Source organism: Megalobrama amblycephala, linkage group LG24 (genome assembly GCF_018812025.1).
Source record: "Megalobrama amblycephala isolate DHTTF-2021 linkage group LG24, ASM1881202v1, whole genome shotgun sequence".
In the NCBI taxonomy this organism is placed as follows: Eukaryota; Metazoa; Chordata; class Actinopteri; order Cypriniformes; family Xenocyprididae; genus Megalobrama; species Megalobrama amblycephala.
Window position 1 is genome coordinate 31549076 of NC_063067.1, and position 22511 is coordinate 31571586.

General features: G+C 34.3%; 1 protein-coding gene across 1 annotated transcript; it reads left to right on the top strand.

The window, feature by feature from the left end:
- Window positions 1-3572: 3572 nt before the first annotated feature.
- zgc:171775 (STKc_p38 domain-containing protein) lies at window positions 3573-22192 on the top strand. The gene is made up of 13 exons (XM_048178836.1): window positions 3573-3772; window positions 9030-9310; window positions 13886-14015; window positions 16387-16445; window positions 16693-16804; window positions 16939-16968; window positions 17806-17853; window positions 20713-20827; window positions 20934-21005; window positions 21082-21161; window positions 21251-21329; window positions 21595-21768; window positions 21907-22192. Exons 2-13 carry the CDS (start codon window positions 9192-9194, stop codon window positions 21966-21968), a joined length of 1080 nt encoding a protein of 359 aa, XP_048034793.1. The 5' UTR covers window positions 3573-3772; window positions 9030-9191; the 3' UTR covers window positions 21969-22192.
- The last annotated feature ends 319 nt before the right edge of the window (window positions 22193-22511 follow it).

Below are 22511 nucleotides of genomic sequence, written 5' to 3' on the forward strand. Positions count from 1 at the left end.
TAAATAGACTACATATTTAGTGCAGTTATCACTCTTTTTCTGCAGTGAATATTATGAGCATGATGTTTTAACCCTTGTGCATCCTTGAACATTTTTGTCTTTTTTAAATCATTTTTCAATCAGGTGCATAAAATTTGGCAGAAGTGTGTATTTTTATTGGAATTTTAATCTCACCCTCATTCACTAGAAACAGAAAATAGTTTCAATCAGGGCCTGAAGGACACAAATGTCCCTATTGAAACCCATTAAAACTGCAATTTTTAATCCCATGTCGTAGTCTTTGTTAATAGGCTTTCATTCTGTTGGCAAGGCTTTAAAGTGCCGCCATTTTCTCAAGTTTGGCCTATAAAGCAAATACTTGTTTTATCCTGTTTTATTCTTCTGCGTAATATAGAGCATAAAATTTGGCATTGTGTGTGTGTGTGTGTGTTTAACACTCTGAGTGTGTAGTTTTTTTTTATTGGAATTTTAATCTCACCCTCATTCATGTCGTGCTTTTTGCAAAATAAAGAAAACTAACATGATGCGTGATCTCTCGTCTCCCTCTGAACGAAGTCCAATCTGATAGTTCTCAGAAAATGAACTGTAACTTAGTGAATACTAATCACACAAAAATTAGACTAAAGAAACTTTGAAATGTCAGGTTTTAAATCATGTAAGTCAAATCGAAAACAAATATTCTCTGTTTATGTAATCTGTATGAAAAGAGAGTCATGTCAGAAGTCATTACCCGCTAATGTGGCCACGCCCACGGAGCCAGCGCTATTCAGACGCAAATTCAGTCAATACATTCATACATCGTCTCAATCGTGTATTTATTGTCTTCAAAAGTGTTTTGAATAGCCATAGTTAACGATCTCTGGCCTGTTAGTTCAGTTCCTGGAGAGTCACATGACCTGTTCTTCTTTAGATTAATTTGTGGACTAAAGGTGCACAGAGCGCCCTCTGGCTGCAAATATGAATTGAAAACACAGTATCCAACGCTCATAGTAATGACAATAAATCCTGAAAAAATATTACTCCTCTGTATAGAAAATTGACAAACATATGAGAATCCATCAATATTTCTTCAAATGTGCATGCTTTTAAGCTAAAAGCCTATATGAAATGCCACAGAGGTAACATAATTGTTCAGACACTTTGCATCACAGAAATACATTATATTTTAAAGTATATAACAGAATACCATTATTTTAAATTGTAATAATATTTCACAGTATTGCTGTTTTTTTCTGTATATTTGATTTACACCATGATGAGATTTGAGACATGATCAACAGAGGTTTTTTTTTTTTTACAGCCTACCTGTCTGAAAGAGCTCATTATTTATGCAGGTCATTAGAGCTCTTTTATGCGATTCTTTTGTCTTCTCAGGTGTAAATGGCCCATTATTCATGATGATTCACGCCTCCATGCATATTGTGTTTCTTGACCAAAGATGTTTTAGAAAATTTAAATCTCTCTATTGTTTTATATGAAGGAGTAGGAAGGATAATTTTTACATAATTTTGAAGCAAAAACTCTAGTCTACAACCTCCAATACCCAGAAGTCTTGTGAACACATATATAATATTATTTTTTTGGCCTTATTTCAATGACTTAAGTTTTTTTTTTTTCAATAACCACGCATAAACGTTATTCCTTCAAAAATACAAACATGTACATACATGTTTCTCACATATTATTGTAGCCTAGTTTGTGCTGAATACAGTGTAATGACACTTTTTCCATTAATTTGTTTATGAACAACTGAAAAAAGCACAAATGTCAGGGCATGTCAAAACTTCTCCAGGCCCCAAATCAGCCTCAGACTCCAGAGGGTTAACTTTTGAGAGAGAGAAATGACTGTACTGCACACAAATCCCAGCGCTGTGTACACCGGAAAAGCTTTGCTGGCATCTACTGGGAAAAAATTGATACTGCGCCCAAACAAGATCTTATAGAAAGCTAATTTTTTGAGATATTAAACTCAAATTTGGAACAAAATGTATGGGTTTGATTTTCTAGCAGTCTTTGAGTTCAACGTTTTATAAAATATACATTTTATATAAAAATTGGTTCAGAAATCATTTTCATAAACTAAAACCTTTTTTTTTTTTTACTTTTTTTTTTTTAAATTTAATATTAGTCAAATTTTTTTTTTTTTTTTTTTTTTTTTTTTTTGACATGGACATGTTTTTCCTCTAAAGACCTCAAAGTAACTTTTTTTAAATTGACGCACAAGGGTGAAGCCTAAATAAGTTTAAATTTTCCTCAATTTTGCAGACACATTTTGCATTAGTGGGAATGTTGGTTTCACAATAGTTTCCATTATGATAACTTGCAACGTATATAAGTTATTATAATGGAAATTGACATTGACATATATTGAAATATGTGTGAACTACAAACCAGTTCATGAAGCAGTAAAAACTGAAGAAATAAACACAAAAATATCAAACCATTCCCACTTTTGCTAATTTAAACTATTTAAAAAAAAAATTTAATTAAAATAATTCAATTTTCTTTAAAACAGTATTAATATGACAACCTACTCTGACCTGACATGGAGAAGAAAAATAAAAACTTTATCACTGACCAGATATGATTTATTTATTTATTTATTTATTTATTTTTTGGAATTCACAAAAAAAATAAAAATAAAATAAAATCATCCATAACCATTTATATTCACATTTTATGCATTTAGCAGACACCTTTATCCAAAGCAACTTACAAAAGAGGAACAAAGGCAATTCATCAAAGAGCCGACAATATTCATAATATAGAAATGACAAGTTTATTAGACAATCAGATTAGGAAGCAAGCTAGAGAAAAGGAGAAATGCAGAAAACTGTGTATTTGGTGATATTATGAATATATTATGTTTTGAATACGTGTGAAAGTTCTCTGCCTTGAGGAACTGACCTTTGACCTTCTGTGAGAGAGTCTATTTATTCCTCTGAAATCCAGTGTTTTCTTACACACTGAAGCCAGAAGAGGAGGAATCTGCAAACACTACCTCTATTTGATGTAACACCTGTATGTGGAAAACACATGTAACTGAATCACCTCTGAAACGACCCATTGCTAAACCCCGCCTCATAAAACTTTTCTGACCAATCCCACCTTGGCAAATGCTGACAACAATGGATCTTGCCAAATGTGTTTTATTTTTTAATCTTTATATTTATGTACAATGAAAGCTAATCGGATTCAATGTTGTTTGGACACCAGAGTTCTTTTGTGTTCTGCAGAAGAAAGAAAGTCATACAGGTTTGGAGTGTCATTCTAAATTAGAATTTTCATTTTTCAACTGAACCAATGAGCCATTTTTTGTACATGCAGCTCGTACTGTTTCCCAGAGTCTCATGACCCTCTGACAAATAACAATGAGTCATATTATCTGCAGCAATGTCAATGTAGGCCAATGTGAGACTCATCTGGAAGATCCCATTAATCATCACGGCACACTTTACCCTATGACAGCATTGAATGTCATCTCTTTATATCTTGTCTTCTGTTCATTTGCTCAAACTTTGCTCTGTAATCATGTCATACATTAGTCTCAGCCTCAAGCGTCACACACTCCGCCCACAGTCTGTGCACTAACTGTCTGATGCATATTGCACACAAATCTGGAAAACACTTTTTTGATGTAATAAGTTTTAATCTGATTGTCTTTGGGGGGTAAAAGCACAAAGGCTTTTTTAAATCACTCTCTCTGGTGACAAAGTTGAGTTACAAAGTTGGAGTAATACAGCAGGTGCTTTTGAAGATTAAAGTTTGCAAGGTTAGTGACATCAAATCTCTAAATGATAGCTTTATTTGAGACTGGCACAACATCATTTAAATGAGTTTTTTCCACACTGGTATGGCATAAACAGCATGCCAGATGGTCTCTTGCTGTCTAAGTGGGTTGTTCTTGACCAGACCTTATAACGTCCAAAGATCTGGCCACACAAGACACAATACTGTTGAAAAGTTGTATGTATATGTTTTAGAAAGAAGACTCTTATGCTCACCAAATCTGGTCAGGATCAGGGTCCCCTGGTCTTCAGTGTCACATGATCCTTCAGATAAAAAAATCATTCAAATTGTAATCGGTTATGATTCAAATTAATCAAAAAATGCATATTTGTAATATTTGGATTCAAGAAACATTTCTGATTATTATTGATGATAAAAACAGCTATCAGAGCTGGGTAGATTACTTACAAATTGTAATCGGTTACTGATTACAAATTACATCTCAAAAAATGTAATCCATTACATTACATATTTAAGGTAATATAATCTGCGTACTTTTGGATTACTTTTGGATTACTTTTGACCTAACTTGTTTATCACGTTTTTTTGAGTATTATAATCTTGTACCATATTGATATAAAAATATAAAGAGAAAGAAAATATATTCCATTCTTTGTTATCAACAACAACATGAAATGCATTAAATATTACATTACATCAGGGTTTAACAAACTGGGGGTCGTGAAGGAACTGCAGGGGGTTCAATGAAAAGCTATTAAGTAATTAAATCATAAAAAGAAAAATCAATTTAAAATGAATTATTTAAATAAAAAACAATAAAAAACTACTAAAAATATTTTTTTTATATAAATATTATTTGTTTGCCTGCATGTCATGTGACCATTAACCTACATCAGAGAACCTTAAAGGCTCCGGTATACTTCAAACAAAGTTCTTTTTCGTTCTTCTTTTAGGGGTAAAACGAAGTTCGGAATGCGTGACCAGCGATATACTGAACATCTGACGCCGCCCACACTGCTGAGAGCGACGGTTAGATGAATATGTAAATATGTGCCGTGTACTTTCTTCTCAGTAACGAACTAAACACAACAAAAATGAAAAAACAGCAAGCATTTATTATAGAAAGCATAAGAAAAGCGTCTGATCATAACAACATGGGTATGTTAGCATGAGCTCTGCAAATTAGCACTCCAGTCACGTCACATCTTCATATAGCACTTTATTCAATAGATTGCTTAAAATCAAGCAGCTTTACAATATCAAACATGAAAAACAGTGCCCATATAGCTAGTCAGAGGGTACATTTACATGATTACGTACTAAAAATGGAAATGTACAGACGACAACATTATCAAAACTATCCCCGAAAATGACTACAAACGCTGTATTATGCATACCAGACAAGTAGTTGGCGATGTCACGTTGTAAAAAAAGATTACGCGCCTGCGCAAACGCATTCTTTTACAGAGCACTCGCGCCAAACGCGCAAGCTTCTCCACCTTATTTTTATTACAGTTTACTGCACTTTCATATTCTTCTCATTATTTCCCTAGCGGCTAATAAAGTCTCTCACATTCACAGAAATACCTTAATTCCGCATTGACAAATAAGGTGGATAGACTAAATGGGTCATTCTACAGAAACGTCCACTTTTGGTATGACAAAATGTCTTAAAATGTATTTATTTTTTTTAACATTTAAACTTAGACCACATTATTGTATTACACGTTGACTTTATGAATACACATAAATGACAGCTTGAACATGATTTTTTTTTTTTTTTTTTTTTTTTTTTGTGCATTTATTTAAAGACCGCATGTACCCATTTTTTTTGTCACTGGTGTTACCTTACTTTTCTGGCATTTTTAAACATTTTTTCATTTTTCAAGTTTTTCAGCACATGCAGTCAGAGTTACAGAATAATAATGATGATACAAAAAATAAGGAGATTGTGTTTTTTTATTTTAATCAGGTTAGTTAAAAGTGTGATTGAATGATGTTAATTCAATTGCGCAACCATGTATTTGCTATAACAATGAAAATATTTGAAAAACAGTTATAAACAAGTAATGATGCAATCCTTTACATCTTAATTCTTGAGTGTAGCAGAATTCAATGGATGTAAAATTATCATCATGTCACATGTGACACATTTTATTTAATGTGACAGACAAAAAACAGCAACACAGTGACACAATGAATCACCAGTGACGTATACATAAGACCAAAGATCCTCATTCTTCAACTAGAATTAAGTAGATGAGACCAAATTTTTACATTTGGTATACAATCAAAGACTATCATTGACACTTAGTGGAAACAGTCAGTAAAATATCATAAACATTTTAAAAATGTCTGTAAAATATGCTGTCTGTAAAGTCGCTGCACTGAATTTAGTTATATCTGCCCAAAGGAGGATTAACAATGAGAAAGAAAAGTTAGAATCATGTAATCTTAGTGCTATTTTATGCAAAAGAACTTAATGGATAGCTTTAAATAAAGTTTATCTATAAACGGGTAACACCAGTGATGGTAACGCCAGTGACAATTTCATAACACCAGTGACATTTTTCATGAAAAATGCATGAAAAATGCATGAAAAATTACAAAATGGCTCCTGCAAGGTGTCAAAAAACATGTTGTCAGTCATGGTATATTCACTCAATCAAGTAATTTAATCCATTTGTATTCTAGTTTTTAAAAATTCCCTAACAATAAAGTAGGTCACACCAGTGACTCCAACTAAAAGCTTAATGTAAAATTATGATTTTCTAATTAAAATGTCTGATAACTGAAAAGAGACAGTGGACTTTCCATTGGCCTTTCTTCATGGATCTTCAGGAAGAAGGAAGTCAAGTGATGTCATCAATGTGATTTTTTACTTCAAAATAAGAGATTTTTGTTAAAGGTAACACCAGTGACACAACACCAGGGGACCACTACATTCATTATATATTTTATAATATTTATTCAGCATTTTGTTTTTGTTTTTATGTCATTTACATCATATAGTTATGCATACATTATTGTATTTGAAATAGAAAAACCTGTTTCTGAGCTCAAAATAAATATATATATCTGAGGGGACGAGCACTTCTGTGGTGCTTGGAATTTTTATAATTAATTAAAAAACAAATATTGCCACATTGATGCTCAAGAAGGTGTAGCAAGTTAGCTCAAAATAAATATGAATAATTAATCATAACTAGTTATAATTAATTATTAATATTTTAATCAGTTAATAAAATTAACTTAATGTAATAAAATTAATATTACAATCAATTAACCTGTTGTTCAATGAACACACAGTGTTAATTGTTTATTAATTCTAAGAAATGTTCATTTCCAGGTTATGGGAAATAACAATCTTATTCTACTAAAAGCCTGTAGTCAGGACCGACATGAATAGGGACTCCCGTATATGAGCGCAAAACACGGACAACCTTACGTGTGACATGAACAAGACTTTATTAACTAGACTAAACACTTAAACTACTCTAACATTCACACACATACATGCATACAGTTTACCAAGAGAGAGAGGGCTAAAGCAGAGTACAGGAAGCAAGAGGTTACAGCATTGTTGGACATTTCAGCAGATCAACAGCCTTGAGCAAACCATCAGTTTAGTTTTAACAGGCCCTTCTTTCAAAGGGGTACGGATACTCAATGTATCCGATAATGAGACTAAGTTTGATACTTGCATGTCTCTCCAAGTTGAATTAAAACTGTCCTGATGCAATTTGTGGAGGCTTCCGTTGAATCTTTGCTGATATTGTCTTGATGAAAGAGAACCAGTTGGATTCAGAGGATCTTTGGTGAATGGAAGGTCTAGGCCGAGGCCTGGTACAAGCTTGGGGTTCCTTAGAAGCTTCTAGCTTCTTACAGCATCATCTTGACGTCAGCATTTGTCAGTAAAAGAAAAGAAGAGGAGGACGAGCAGGAAGAGAGGGGGTTCCTTGTGATCAGTGAATATAAGGGGTGAAGATGTCACACCCTCTTGAGGTGTCTGAGCCAATAAGGAGTTCCTCTTTCAGAGGGAAGTTTTACGAGTCTTTGTTCTGTAGCAAGATATTAGCATAAGACACTGGATTGGATGAATGAGAGAATAACCTTCTAGCTTCCTATAATTCTAACATGTCACAGAGTTAGTAACATGTAACATAAATTACCAAATAGGAAATTAAAGTTGGAGTCCGTAGATACCAAACATGCTGCCAATGTGATCTCAGTTAACTATACATTTGCAACTATGGAACATTAATACCAAAATAGTTCAAAAGAGAGAATTAATACATAGAATAAAGCCTATAAAAGGAAAGTCATGAGATGGGAAAATTGGATACATGTTTATACATTTCCCAAGTGGTTATATAGAGAATACATAGGATTAAGAGAGTTTATTTGTCCTTCTCAGGAAGAATGAGTCACTAGTCTCTCCAGAATTCTTCTGGATCATAAAAGTACCATATAACTGTAACAGGACACCTAGGTTGGCCTGTGTGCTAGCAACATTGGGATGCTGGTTACAGTTTTAGGGGGATGAGTTCAGAGAACTTTGATAGTGAGAGTGAGTTTATGGGTAATTCATTAAATACAATGAATAATTGTGTGGCTGATTGGTCCAGACGTTACAAAGGTTTAATTGTTCAAATAACATATTGTTTCATATTAAAATATATGAAACAATATGATATGTTTCATATTTTTTCATTAAAAAAATGTAATCCTAAAGTGTTTTTCAAGTATTTCTGTAAAGTCTAGGGACAGAAAAGTGGACGTTTCTGTAGAATGACCCAAATGTAATACGCATTTGCAGGTAAACTCGTTTTCAAAAGTTTGCGTTTTCAGGCCACCAAAACGCAACTGTCGTGTACATGAACGGCAAAAAGTTTTCTGTTTTTAGTTGAAAACGGTGTCGTGTAAACAGTCCCACATCAATAAGTGCCATATTAGGCCTATGACAAATATTTTAATATTTTCCAGTACAAAAAAAAAAAAAAAAAAAAAAACTATCATAGTTTCTATCAAAACACAATAGTTACCACTACAAATAGTTACTACTACTATAAAACCATAATAAATTAAAATGGGATCTCCCTCTAAGAGCTTTCAGATTCTATTGTTTATTTAATGTTTTATGGTAGTGATCAATAAAACCCTCAACTTCCTGGAAGTTCAACACGTTGTTATTGAGGAATAAAGACAGACGGTTTATTCGACGCAAAAGACAAATAACTGCTGTTATAATCATATTAGTTGTTATTTTGGTTGAGCAGAACACAGGGACCCTCACCTAAATCACGTGACGGTGAAGGTGCGTGGAGGTGGGCGTGTTCTCGCGACTCTGCCTGGCGCTCACCTGGGTCACTGTGAACAGTCCGAGTGGACGAACAGCTCTGTTTTCGGAAGTGGACACGCAGAATAAGGTGCACCTCTCCATGGCTTCACCTCTGAAAGCGGGATTCCACAGACTGGAGATCCAGAAAACTACATGGGATGTTCCTGACCGATACACCTCACTCAAGCCCGTTGGCTCTGGAGCCTATGGGACAGTGTGGTAAGGGGGACTTATGGGTCAGATTTATATATATGTGAAAATGGATCTTAAATATGTTAAGTGGAGTTTATACTGTACATGATAAGGGGAATTTATAGATGGCATAGGGCAAATATGTTCAGAGGGACTGAAAGACTTACATAGCCTTTGTTAAGTAGTTTTATACAAGGAGATTTTTATAGCCTTTGCCAGATTCTGGATGAATAGACATGAATAAAACCTATTTCAATGTCGCTATTGTAATAGAAAACAGTACTAATCAGTGGTGTAATATGATGATGTAGTAATAATTCTCTGTCTTGACTTTTGCATAATGCATCATTGTTTTTACAAACAGTACTGTCCAGCACTCAAATCTGCTGTCATGTTCATAATGCAGTAGAGTTTCAGTAATGTAAATGATTTGCTATATGCATTTGTGACATAGACTTGAGAGTGAGTGAGCCTGAGGTAAAATAAACAGCTGTGGACTCACATACCTGAGGGGCAGGCTTCAGCATGTTTGCTGATAACACAGAAATTCCCCCCAAAATACTGACACCGTCTCAATCAATATAGCTTTCTTCTGTCATGAGCCTGTTTTGTTTTATTTATTTATGAGGACAATACACATTAATTAACATTTCTGTAAAAGTGCCAGTATTAGCTCATTTCCAACTGTAGTCCTTTGGCCAGATGTTAAAAGAACCATTAAACAGACATAAATACAGACAAAATTTACAGGGGAAAAAAAAGATGTAAAGAATATGCTTTAAATACTACATTTTGGATATTGGATATAGTAAATCTAGTGATAACATTTGATAGAGATCACTACAGCTCTTTCTAGGGATGCATGATATCGTATTAAAGCCGATAAATAATGGATTCTTTCCTTCAGCTGAGACACTTCAGTTGCACACTGATCGCTATGATGCTTTTGAATTGGTATGATTGGAATCACTTCAAAAATGAAAGTACAGTTAAGTGCAAATCTGTCATCAGAGCTGGGTAGATTTCGAATTGTAATCAGTTACTGATTACAAATTACCTGACAAAATTTGTAATCAATAATATAATCTCTTAGATTACACATTTTTGGTAACATAATCGGACTACTTTTGGATTACATTTAGATTACGTTTGTGCTAACCCTTATTTGATGTCACATATATTGTAGGATAATCTTGTACTATTTTGACAGATACAAAGAAAAAATATAGTCCAAAATATATATTCTATTATTAGCCTCAACAGATTGTTTTTAAAGTGAAATGTAGACAGTTAATGCTTCAGAATACTAACACTAATGTACCTGTTAGTGTTTGCTGATGGTAAAACAAAATCACATCTTATGATTTTAAAACATATTTACTTAAAATTATGTATATATAGAAAACAGCAACATTACAAAAAAAAATATTGAAAAACATGAAATTCACAGCATCTATATTTCATCTATTTTCATATACAGTCCCCTCCAAAAGTATTGGAACAGTGAGGACTATTCCTTTATTTTTTCTGTAGACTGAAAACATTTGGGTTTGACATCAAACAATTTATATGAGACAAAAGATCAACATTTCAGCTTTTATTTCCAGGTATTTACATCTGGATCTGATACACAACTTAGAAGATATAACCTTTTGTTTGAACCCACCCATTTCTCATGTGACCAAAAGTATTGGAACAGATTAACTTAAAATAGATTAAAGTGAATAAGACTTCATATTTAGTTGAAAATCCTTTGCTTACAATAACTGCATCAAGCCTATGACCCATTGACATCACCAAACTTTTGCATTCTTCTTTTGTAATGCTTTTCCAGGCTTCCACTGCAGCCTCTTTCAGTTGTTGTTTGTTTTGGGGGGTTACTCCCTTCAGTCTCTTTTTTAGCAGGTAAAATGCATGCTCTATAGGGTTTAAGTCTGGAGATTGACTTGGCCAGTCTAAAACCTTGTTTGAACCCACCCATTTCTCATGTGACCAAAAGTATTGGAACATGTGACTGACAGGTGTGTTTTGTTGCCCTGGTGTGTCCTATTACATTGATTATTCAAACAATAAATAGCACTAAATGTCTGCACTCAGTTTCAGATTTGGGTTTTGCCTGTGCAGACTGCATTTATAGTTAGACGTGTAACCAACATGAAAACCAGAGAGCTGTCTATGGGTGAAAAACAAGCAATTGTGAAGCTGAGAGAAGATGGAAAATCAATCAGAGCCATTGCACAAACATTGACCATAGCAAGTACAACCATTTGGAATGTCCTGAAGAAGAAAGAAACCACTGGTGTACTAAGTAACAGACCTCGAATGGGTAGACCAAGAAAAACATCAGCTGTTGACGACAGAAACATTGTGAGAGCTGTAAAGAAAGACCCTAAAACAACTGTTAGTGACATCAGCAACAACCTCAAGAGGGCAGGAGTGAAGGTATCACAGTCTACTGTCTGCAGAAGACTTCATGAACAAAAGTACAGAGGCTACACCAGAAGATGCAAACCTCTCATTAGCAAGAAGAATAAGAAGGCCAGGCTGGAATTTGCCAAAAACTACAGAGACAAGCCTCAAACATTCTGGGGCAAAGTTTTATGGACTGATGAGACAAAGATTAACCTCTACCAAAGTGATGGAAAGGCTAAAGTTTGGAGAAAAAAAGGATCTGCTCATGACCCCAAACATACAAGCTCATCTGTGAAACACGGTGGAGGTAATGTCATGGCTTGGGCTTGCATGGCTTCTTCTGGGACGGGCTTATTGATCTTCATTGATGATGTAACACATGATGGCAGCAGCAAAATGAACTCTGAAGTGTACAGAAACATTTTGTCTGCCAATTTACAGAAAAATGCAACCAAACTGATTGGGAGATCCTTCATCATGCAGCAAGATAATGACCCAAACACAGTGCCAAAGCAAGAAAGGAGTTCATCAGGGGCAAAAAGTGGAAGGTTTTAGACTGGCCAAGTCAATCTCCAGACTTAAACCCTATAGAGCATGCATTTTACCTGCTAAAAAAGAGACTGAAGGGAGTAACCCCCCAAAACAAACAACAACTGAAAGAGGCTGCAGTGGAAGCCTGGAAAAGCATTACAAAAGAAGAATGCAAAAGTTTGGTGATGTCAATGGGTCATAGGCTTGATGCAGTTATTGCAAGCAAAGGATTTTCAACTAAATATGAAGTCTTATTCACTTTAATCTATTTTAAGTTAATCTGTTCCAATACTTTTGGTCACATGAGAAATGGGTGGGTTCAAACAAAAGGTTATATCTTCTAAGTTGTGTATCAGATCCAGATGTAAATACCTGGAAATAAAAGCTGAAATGTTGATCTTTTGTCTCATATAAATTGTTTGATGTCAAACCCAAATGTTTTCAGTCTCAGAAAAAATAAAGGAATAGTCCTCACTGTTCAATACTTTTGGAGGGGACTGTATATTTAAAATATTATTATTATTTCATATATATTTCATATATATTCATATATATTTATTATTATTTCATATATATATATATATCATCTATATTTCATATATATTCATATATATTTAATATATTACTATTATTATTATTATTTCATATATATATTTCATATATTTCATATATATTTAATCTATATTTCATATATTATTATTATTTTATCTGTATTTCATATATATTCATCTATATTTCCCCATCACCACCAGAAAAAAAACTCAAAGAATCATGAATGTATATAATCGGCAGGTTTATTATGAAAAAAATATAAATGTAAAAAAAAAAAAATGAAAAATTAGGAGAATCAATGAATTGTGAACAACTTACTGCCATTGTGTAAATATGTAATCATGTAATCCATAAAAAGTAACTGTAGTCTGATTACGAGTATTTTAAGAAGTAGTTTACTCAAATTACAAGTACTTGATTTTTGGAATCTGATTACGTAATCCAGATTACATGTAATCCGTTACTACCCAGCTCTGTCTGTCATATAGGCTACATAAAATTATTATGATATAAAATAACATCATTATAATTGTGTGCTTGGGCGAAACTTTTGTTTTTTTGTAATCAGGCTCTCAAAAATGAAATAAAAATTTAGATTTAGATTTATCGACCAATATATCGGTTATTGGCTTTCAAATATAAAGAAATATCGGTTATCGGTATCTGCCAAAATATTCATATCGGTGCATCCCTAGCTCTTTCCTGAACATTTGTTGCACTGGAGCTAACTGATTTGCATATTCACTAAATAGAGAGCAGTGGATTTACAAATATGCAAAATGGTTCTATAATTATATTATTATTATTATTATTTAAATATGCATGAACTAAAACGAAGCAATCAAACATACATTGTTTATCAAACAGGAAAATTCATATATAATTTCTTATAAAATATGTAATAATACCAGGAAAGTCGCCCTTCTTAGTTCTCTAACATTTCTTTATACCGAAATTGTGTGAATCCATCAATAAATGATGAATAATTTATAGTTTTTAGTTGTATGAGGCAGTGCTTGTATGCCATCTCTCTGTTATCTGTGAAAATGAATTTCATGTCAAATTAATTATGTGATGTGATGGTTTCTAATAACAACTTCTGTGCAGTTCTGCAATTGACCAGAAGACAAAGGAAAAGGTGGCCATAAAAAAGCTTTACAGACCATTCCAGTCTCTGATCCATGCTAAACGTGCCTACAGAGAACTCCGACTGCTCCGTCACATCCAACACGACAACGTAAGTCTCAGATTCCCAAGAGGAAGACAATAAATCTAGGAAAGGATTGAATATCACATGTTTCTGTGTCATTTGCATGGTTATTTCTTACTGACAGCCTCTTAACTTTCATTTATCATTTAGACCAGAGCTTTAACATTTGTTTTGTATGTATGTAGTTTGTAACAGCATCATAATCCTTCTGTCAATTGAAAGAGAATGAACAGATTTCACGATACTACTGTTGTGAAAGCCCCCCTTCATCTTCTCAAACCGGTTTCTGTGCTTAGTAAACAGTGCGCCTGACCTCAAGTTGAGTAGCAAGAGGATCAAGAATAATTTATGCAATATTTTATCCTCTTTTCAAATCCCAGACCAGTTAAGTCACTGGAATTACAAATTCATTATTCTAAGTTTGCCAGGGCAAAGTTTGCTTTAATGATTTTTTAAGCAACAGCAAATAAGCATATCTGCAAGCAGCAATTATGGGTTCAAGCACAAAAGAACAGTATAGGTCTGCATAGATTTGTGTGGTCAATACAAGTGTTGTTGAATACAGTTGATCAATATTCCTTTTAAAGGGATAGTTCACCCAAACTTACCCTGTAAAAAATAATTGTTGGTTTAACTTAAAAAAGGTTGCCTTAAAATTTTGAGTTCATTGAAATTAAAAATCAAAAAGTTAATACAATGAAGGCGACTGGTTTAATCAACAGAAACTCAAAATAGTTGATTTAAAAAGTTGATTTAACAAAACAAAAAAAAATGTTGAAATAACAAATCATGAAAATAATTTTTCATCAAGAAAATAATTTCTTTCTTGTGTTGAACACAGAAGAAGATATTTTGAAGAATGTTGGGAACCAAACAGTTTCTGGTTCCCATTGACTTCCAAAGTATTTTTTTCTGTACTATGGAAGTCAATGGGGACCAGCAGCTGTTTGGTAAATATCTTCCTTTATGTTCAACAGAAGAAAGAAACTGAGGGTGAGTAAATAATGACATAATTGTAATTTTTGGGTGAACTATCCCCTTAAATCCAATTCTGTTAGTGAGGCCTAGTCCAAAGATGATTTGAAACTTTATAAGATGAGTGTAAACAACACATACATCTGTGCAAATTGTAAAAAAATTGTGAAAAGTTATTAATCATTTTATTCTGCAAGCCCTTACAGAGCCCTTAAGGAGACATGGTAATGGAACAAAAAATAATAATAATAAAATATATATATATGCCCACTGCCCTCAAAAGTTTGAAAACGCATTAGAAAAGTGGGGTTTTGGACAATATTGGCATGAATCCTTTTTAATTTGTGATAATTTTGCACTGATAAGGGACAACACAAACTACAAAAACATATTTTATTACATAAACAGTTTATACAAAGAAAAAAATCATCAAAATATCCAGCATTAGCAGCTATCTGACCTAAACTGGGTTCTGATTGGTTCATTGTATTCTAAACTTAATTGGCAATCAATTGTTGAAGCTATTAAGGTGTGCTGACCCAAACATCTTTTGCAAACCTGGGCCAAGTTTAAACCAGTAACCAGCATCACAGCTGGCAAAGGGGCACATCTGACTTTGACATGTATATATTGCCATTATTATGTAATCAAAATGAAAATTATTATTGCTGGTCTTCAATGATAATGTCAAGTTACTGTAATGTATATGCACCAAAAAATGATAAGGATTTATGCTGATATCGTCCAACCACACGGGTGTTTCCAAACTTTTGGAGGGCAGTATATATATATATATATATATTATTGCGTTCCCCTGAGAAATTTTGCATTTGCTTGAAAAAGAAATGATATAATGATATAATAAAACTAACATAGTTATTCCTCCCAACTCATATTATTCACATCACCAGTGTTGCACTTTGTAAGGGAATGCAAACCTTTTGTGTTCTTCTGCAGAGTTTCTCGAGGGAAAGTAAAAGTTTAGCAGGACAGACCAAAGTTTCTCAAGCAAATGCGCTTCTAGAGGAAATGAAAAGTTTTGGAGTGAATTCAAAAACACTAAAAATATAATTCTTCCTTCCATCATATTTTTTCCACCCATCTCCATGTCCCCTTAGACATACACTGGGCGAAAATGTATGATTTTAGGTAATATATTCAAAAGTTAGAGCAATTTGTCTTATAATATTCACAACTTCAGACCGAAACCTATGGCCTTTCATATACTTCTATTATGCGAGAAGCAGCAGAATTATAAGAAAATGAACCAATACTATATATGTGCCATTCTTGGGATAAATTTCATAACTTATATTGTCCTTCACGTCCTTGTGAAATGAATCATAATGAATGATGTTTAACAATTCACTAATTAGTAATGCACAGATCATTCCTGAATGCAAATGTATTCTTCTTCCTGTAGGTGATCTGCCTCCTCAATGTCTTCACCCCTGATTCCTCGCTGGAGAAATTTGATACTTTGTGAGTGTCGAGATGAACAGAATGCATTCCTGTGCAGAAATCTTGCACTTGTCACGACAGGCTGAGGGATGCAGTGCATGCGTGTGGATGTATTTGTGTGTGAGTGAGAGGATGTGCTCCATACAGAGGCCATTTAAAATCTATTTGTGTGTTTCTTTGATTTTAGACTACTTTTTCATCCCAGCTTTTCTAAATTACAAACTTCAGTGATACTGAAATGCCTACATTTTCTAATATTTGTCCCTAGCTATATGGTGATGCCATTTGTAGCTCAGGATCTTGGTCACATAATGAAGAAGAAACAATTAACCAGCAAAGTCATCATATACCTGTTCTATCAGATACTGCGAGGACTCAAGGTCTGCCTTCATTCATATTCATTCAAACTCTTTCATTCTTCTGTACTTCCGATTCACTGACTTCCTTGTAATACCACTTATTGATGACATTGAAACATGAATATTGATTGATATTGATATGTTTTTTTCCTTAGTACATCCATTCTGCTGGGATTATTCATCGGGTATGTACTATGTAGAGTAAATCTTGCCTATTTATCCATACAGTGATAAATATTCTCCACCGTTGAAAACTTTGGGTTTCTGAAAAAGTCTTTTATGCTCACCAAGGCTGCATTTATTTGACACAGTAAAAACAGTAATATTGTGAAATATTAATACAATTTAAAATAGCTGTCTTCTATTTGAATATATTTTGAAGTATATTTATTTCCTGTGATCAAAGCTGAATTTTCAGCATCATTACTCCAGTCTTCAGTGTCACATGATCCTTCAGAAATCATTCTAATATGATGATTTGATGCTCAAGAAACATTTATGATTATTATCAATGTTATAAACATTTGCTTTATATATTTATGGAAACTGTGTTACTTTTTATGCGATTTCTTGATGAATAGAAGGTTCAAAAGAACAGCATTTATTTGAAAATGAAATGTTTTTTGAACATTATAAATGTCTTTAATATCACTTTTGATCAATTTAATGCATCCTTGCTGAATAAAAGTACTAGTTTCTTTAAAAAAAAAAAATCTTACTGAGCCTAAACTATTGAACTGTAGTGTGTGTGTGTGTGTGTGTGTGTGTGTGTGTGTTATGTTCGTAACAGTAAGACATAAAAGCATGATTAAATGCAAAATGTTAGTCATGAGATTATTACAAATGTACTGTAGCTCATTGTTTTTTTAAATGTTAAAAATGTAAAATTGTAAATAATATATATGTTCATGCATATTCATGACACTTAAATAATCAGAATATGACCAAATTCTGATTAACAATGGAATATTTCTGTGCATGTAAACAATCTCTGATGAAATGACACTAGTTTCTTGTTTCAGGATCTTAAGCCTAGCAACCTCGCAGTGGATGAAAACTGTGAATTAAAGGTAAACATAGTTAAACAGGTGTTAGTTAAAGGGTTAGTTCACCCAAAAATGAAAATAATGTCATTAATTACTCACCCTCATGTTGTTCCACACCCGTAAGACCTTCATTCATCTTCAGAACACAAATTAAGATATTTTTGATGAAATCCGATGGCTCAGTGAGGCCTTCCATTGACAGCAATGATCATTAACACTTCTCAAAATGCAGAAAGCTACTAAAGGACATACTGTGTTTAAAATCAGGTTCATGTGACTACAGTGGTTCAACCTTAATGTTATGAAGCGACGAGAATACTTTTTGTGCACCAAAAAAACTAAATAACAACCTTTCAACAATATCTGATGGGCGATTTCAAAACACTGCTTCGGAGGTTTACAAATCATTTGATTTGAATCAGTTGTTCGAAGCACCAAAGTCACATGATTTCAGCAGTTTGGCAGTTTGATACGCGATCCGAATCAACTGATTCAAATCAAATGATTCGTAAAGCTTCATGAAGCAGTGTTTTGAAATCGGCCATCACTAGATATTGTTGAATAAAGTCATTATTTTGTTTTTTTTTGGTGCACAAAAAGTATTCTCGTGGCTTTATAATATTAAGGTTGAACCACTGTAGTCACATGATCTGAGTAGCTTTCTGGATCTTGAGAAGTTCGGTGGCATTGCCGTCAATGGAGGCCTCACTGAGCCATCGGATTTCATCAAAAATATCTTAATTTGTGTTTCTGAAGATGAATGAAGGTCTTACGGGTCCTGGAACTTGCAGTGTGTTGAGTCAATCGCTCCAGCTCCTCGTTGGGTGAACTACACTCGCTCCTAAATAAAATGCTTCATACTACAGTACCGTTAAATGATCAGCATCCATGATACAGTGAAATTATCTTCCCGAGTCCTATAAGATTATTTCCAAACTGTGAGGTGAATGATCATTTGTTTCCCAAGATTACCGCCTCATAAAACTTTTTAGAATCACTCTCTTGTCTGTTTTATTTATAGAAGGCCATATTATTGCCCTAAAGTTTTCAGATAGATCTTAGATTTTGTTTTTGGTAGATAGACTAGAATAGGTTAGATTCATGCTTAAATAGTTCAGATAGAAACACATTATTTTTCACATATTTTACACTATTGCAGCACCTCTCTTCCCAGTCTGTAAAAAAAAGTAATGCTGTTCAGCATTCAACTGTCTCTATGAAGCCCCTCCTTCTGAAAAGCATAATGTACGCCTCTTTGATTTTGAGTATGCCGTCTGGATCAAGTGTGTTGTGATTTGAGCGTGTTTTGGAAATGTCCCGCCCCTTACCGTAACCCCAGGTTTCAACACACTATTAACGGTGTTTCAATATGTAAGAAATTTTGCAGTAAAATATCCAGAAAACCACTAGCTGCCAGTGAATTATATATTTTGTTCACTTTGAGTACTTTTTACAATATCCCAAATGTTTGAGAAAAGTTGCAATTTTACCCAAGGCTCCGGGACGTGTGAGGAGTCGCCTGTCAATGGCGTCATACCCGCGTTACCCTCAATTTCCGGTTTTATTTTGTAGAAACCATGGAAACATTTCCAAAAACTAATCATTGTTATATAGCTGGTCAACACGTTTAGTCTTTTGTTTAAATCTAATTGTCTTGATTTTTTGCGAGTACCATGCTTTACCATGCCTCAGAGAAAAACACTATTTTGTGAAGTGAGCTAACATAGCATAATCAGATGCAGCTTTATTTCTAGTAACAGTAATACAGAATTTTCTCCATCATACAATACGGTTTTAAAAGCTTTAATTGCATGCCATTTATCAACACAATCATCCAGCATTTAATATGATATTGTAAAATCGATCTATCTTACTGCAGTGTGTAACAGTGTCTCACAGCAGCCGCCGAGCGAACGCACAGAGTAACGTTATACATCATTTTCAACACTCGTCAAATGTATCTAATATGATAAACAGAGCTGCGTTACCTCATACTCATGACCGGAAAAGCGGAAGCGGCGCCGGCGACTGTGTCATAATAAAAGTCCCGCTGCTCGTGAGGCGTGTGTTGATCAATCGCTCCAGCTCCTCGTTCAGCTCCACAACACTCGCTCCTGCTCTGCTTCACACTACAGTAACGATAATTGGTAATACCGGCTGTGATCGCATCCATGAACATGATTTCTACAACGCTCATAAAATTTAATTTAAAAAAAATAATAAAGAATACCAAGTCAACCCCCCCAAGTCCTTTATTTTGAGTATCCTTGGATGGCAATTATTTAAATGAGATTATGTTTGTTTTGGAAGAAAACTCAAGACCAATGGAGGTGTTTCAGGGAGTTGAAACACTGCCTGATATAGAGAAGAACTCCTGCTTGATTTGTGCTTTGGTTTGCAACCTTTTTCATGCTCAAAGCAACATAACACCTAAAGAGAGTTGGACATGTCCTTAACTACTATCCCAATCGGGCCGATTCTAAGAACGCACTCACTTGAGCCTGGTACGCCATGATTTCAGAATTGAATTCTCAGCACGTTTGAACCGTCAGGCTGGTAGAATGCCTGATGTTGCAACTCAGGATTGGTTACTTGTCTGTCACCTGGCTGCCAGTTTCTCTGTAGCTGGTCAAGCACGGTATTTGAGCAAAGCTTTAAAATTAAAAGAATGAGATCCTCCAAACGCGGTCGCTATTACATATCAAGTGCACCTTTAAAGCAATTGTGTCAAAGCAGCTCAACCTTTTAAAGAATAGGTCTCACCCCCGTTATTTTGACCGGCTGGGCCGGATCTGCACGGAATGGAACGGTGAAGCAATAAGAACAGTTTGGTCCAACAGTGAAAAGTGGCTTATGTGGCCTGTTTCTTACTCTCTTTGTTAGATTCTGGACTTTGGACTGGCGAGACACACAGAAACTGAGATGACGGGCTATGTAGTGACACGCTGGTACAGAGCCCCCGAAGTCATTTTCAACTGGATGCATTATACTCAAACAGGTGACCTTTGACCCTTTAATTATTGACCCACCCAACGCATTGTGTAAAAGTTGTTCTGTTTTAAGTCACTGTAGTCTTTTGTCACAATGCACTGTTCTTTGTTCAGTTGACGTTTGGTCCGCTGGCTGCATCCTGGCCGAGATGATAACAGGAGAGGTGCTTTTCCCAGGCAGTGACAGTATCCTTTCTCTTTCCTCGCTTTCTAAATATGTCTTTTGAGCAAAATAGTGCCTATTCCTTAACGTTATGTCTAGGTATTGACCAGCTGAAGAAGATCCTCAGCCTGACAGGCACACCAAACTCAACGCTTGTTATGAAAATGCAAAGCAAAGATGTAGGCAAATACCATCAGAGGACTGTTATTGTCTATTTTAGGATTCTTCTTCTAGTCTGTTTGTCATTATTGTACTGATGTGTTGGCAGGCACAGTCATATGTACGCTCACTTCCAGTGCAAAAGAAAAAGGCTTTCAAAGAGGTCTTTTCTGGTATGGATCCTACTGGTATGTCCACACCTACCAAATTGATTTCACTTTTATAAACATTTTAGACCAGTAATAATTAACTTAACTGCTTTAATTCTCTTATATTGCATTGCTTTTGTATGAGTAAAAGTCACCCTCTAGTGGTAGACTACTGCATTAGCCGCTGCAGTACTATGATAGCTGTTTGATTTACAAGGCTTCGTAAAGCCAATATCAAAGTTTGTCTTGACAAGGTTTCCCATCTGTTGCATCATAATTCAGCTTTGATTTAATGCATCTACAGCCATCGATCTGTTGGAGGGCATGCTGGTTTTGGACCCGGAGGTCAGACTTACGGCAAAACACGGCCTTTCACATCCATATCTGTCTGAGTTCCATGACCCTGAAAACGAGCCTGTGTCTCCAGCATACGATGATTCGTTTGAGAGTCTGGATCTGGCCGTCAGCGAATGGAAGAGTGAGAGCACATGCATACACACATAAAACTCTGTCTTATTTAACATTTACAATTTATTCTGCACTCTGTTTAACCTGCTCTAAAACATTTCTAAATTCTTACTTGTATTTAAAGCTCTTCTGCTATTATGTCTCCCAGGTCTTATCCACATGGAGATCATGACATTTGACCCAGACAACCCCGGAGTGACTGCAACATAATACCTCATCTGTACATACAGCACTCCAAAGAATTAGACACAGATTGAACTATTGTTTGCTTTTTTTATCAAACAGCATTAGCTAGTTATCTTTAAAACCTTTGAAACCTGATGTTATCAAACACTGTTAACTGGCTATCTTCAAATATAGATATTGACTACATCAAGTGTGTAAACCAACTTTTTTTTTTTTTTAAAGAATTTTAAAGTACTCAAGTATTTTAAGATAATAATGAAATGAGGAAAGATAAAAGTGTAAAAAAATAAATAAATAAATAAATGTGATTTTTTTTTTTTTTTTGTGGATGTTTTGTTCTTTCTTTATATTATATTATATTATATTGACCTTTAATATTAACTGTTCATCCTCGTGTGAGGACACCCATCCTAAAAAAAAAATTAAAAGGCATCTACAGTTGAGCTCAAAAGTTTACATACCCCTTGCAGAATCTGTGAAAATGAATAATTTTAACAAAATAAGAGAGATCATACAAAATGCATGTTATTTTTAATTTAGTACTGTTTAGTATTAAAGACACTGTAA

Excerpts from the sequence above, each read along its gene's own strand:
- zgc:171775 (XM_048178836.1), top strand. The coding sequence starts at position 9,192 with ATGGCTTCACCTCTGAAAGCGGGATTCCACAGACTGGAGATCCAGAAA. Across the intron at positions 16,969-17,805 it reads CTGCTGGGATTATTCATCGG|GATCTTAAGCCTAGCAACCT; the intron begins GTATGTACTATG and ends TTCTTGTTTCAG. Across the intron at positions 20,828-20,933 it reads GATGCATTATACTCAAACAG|TTGACGTTTGGTCCGCTGGC; the intron begins GTGACCTTTGAC and ends TTCTTTGTTCAG.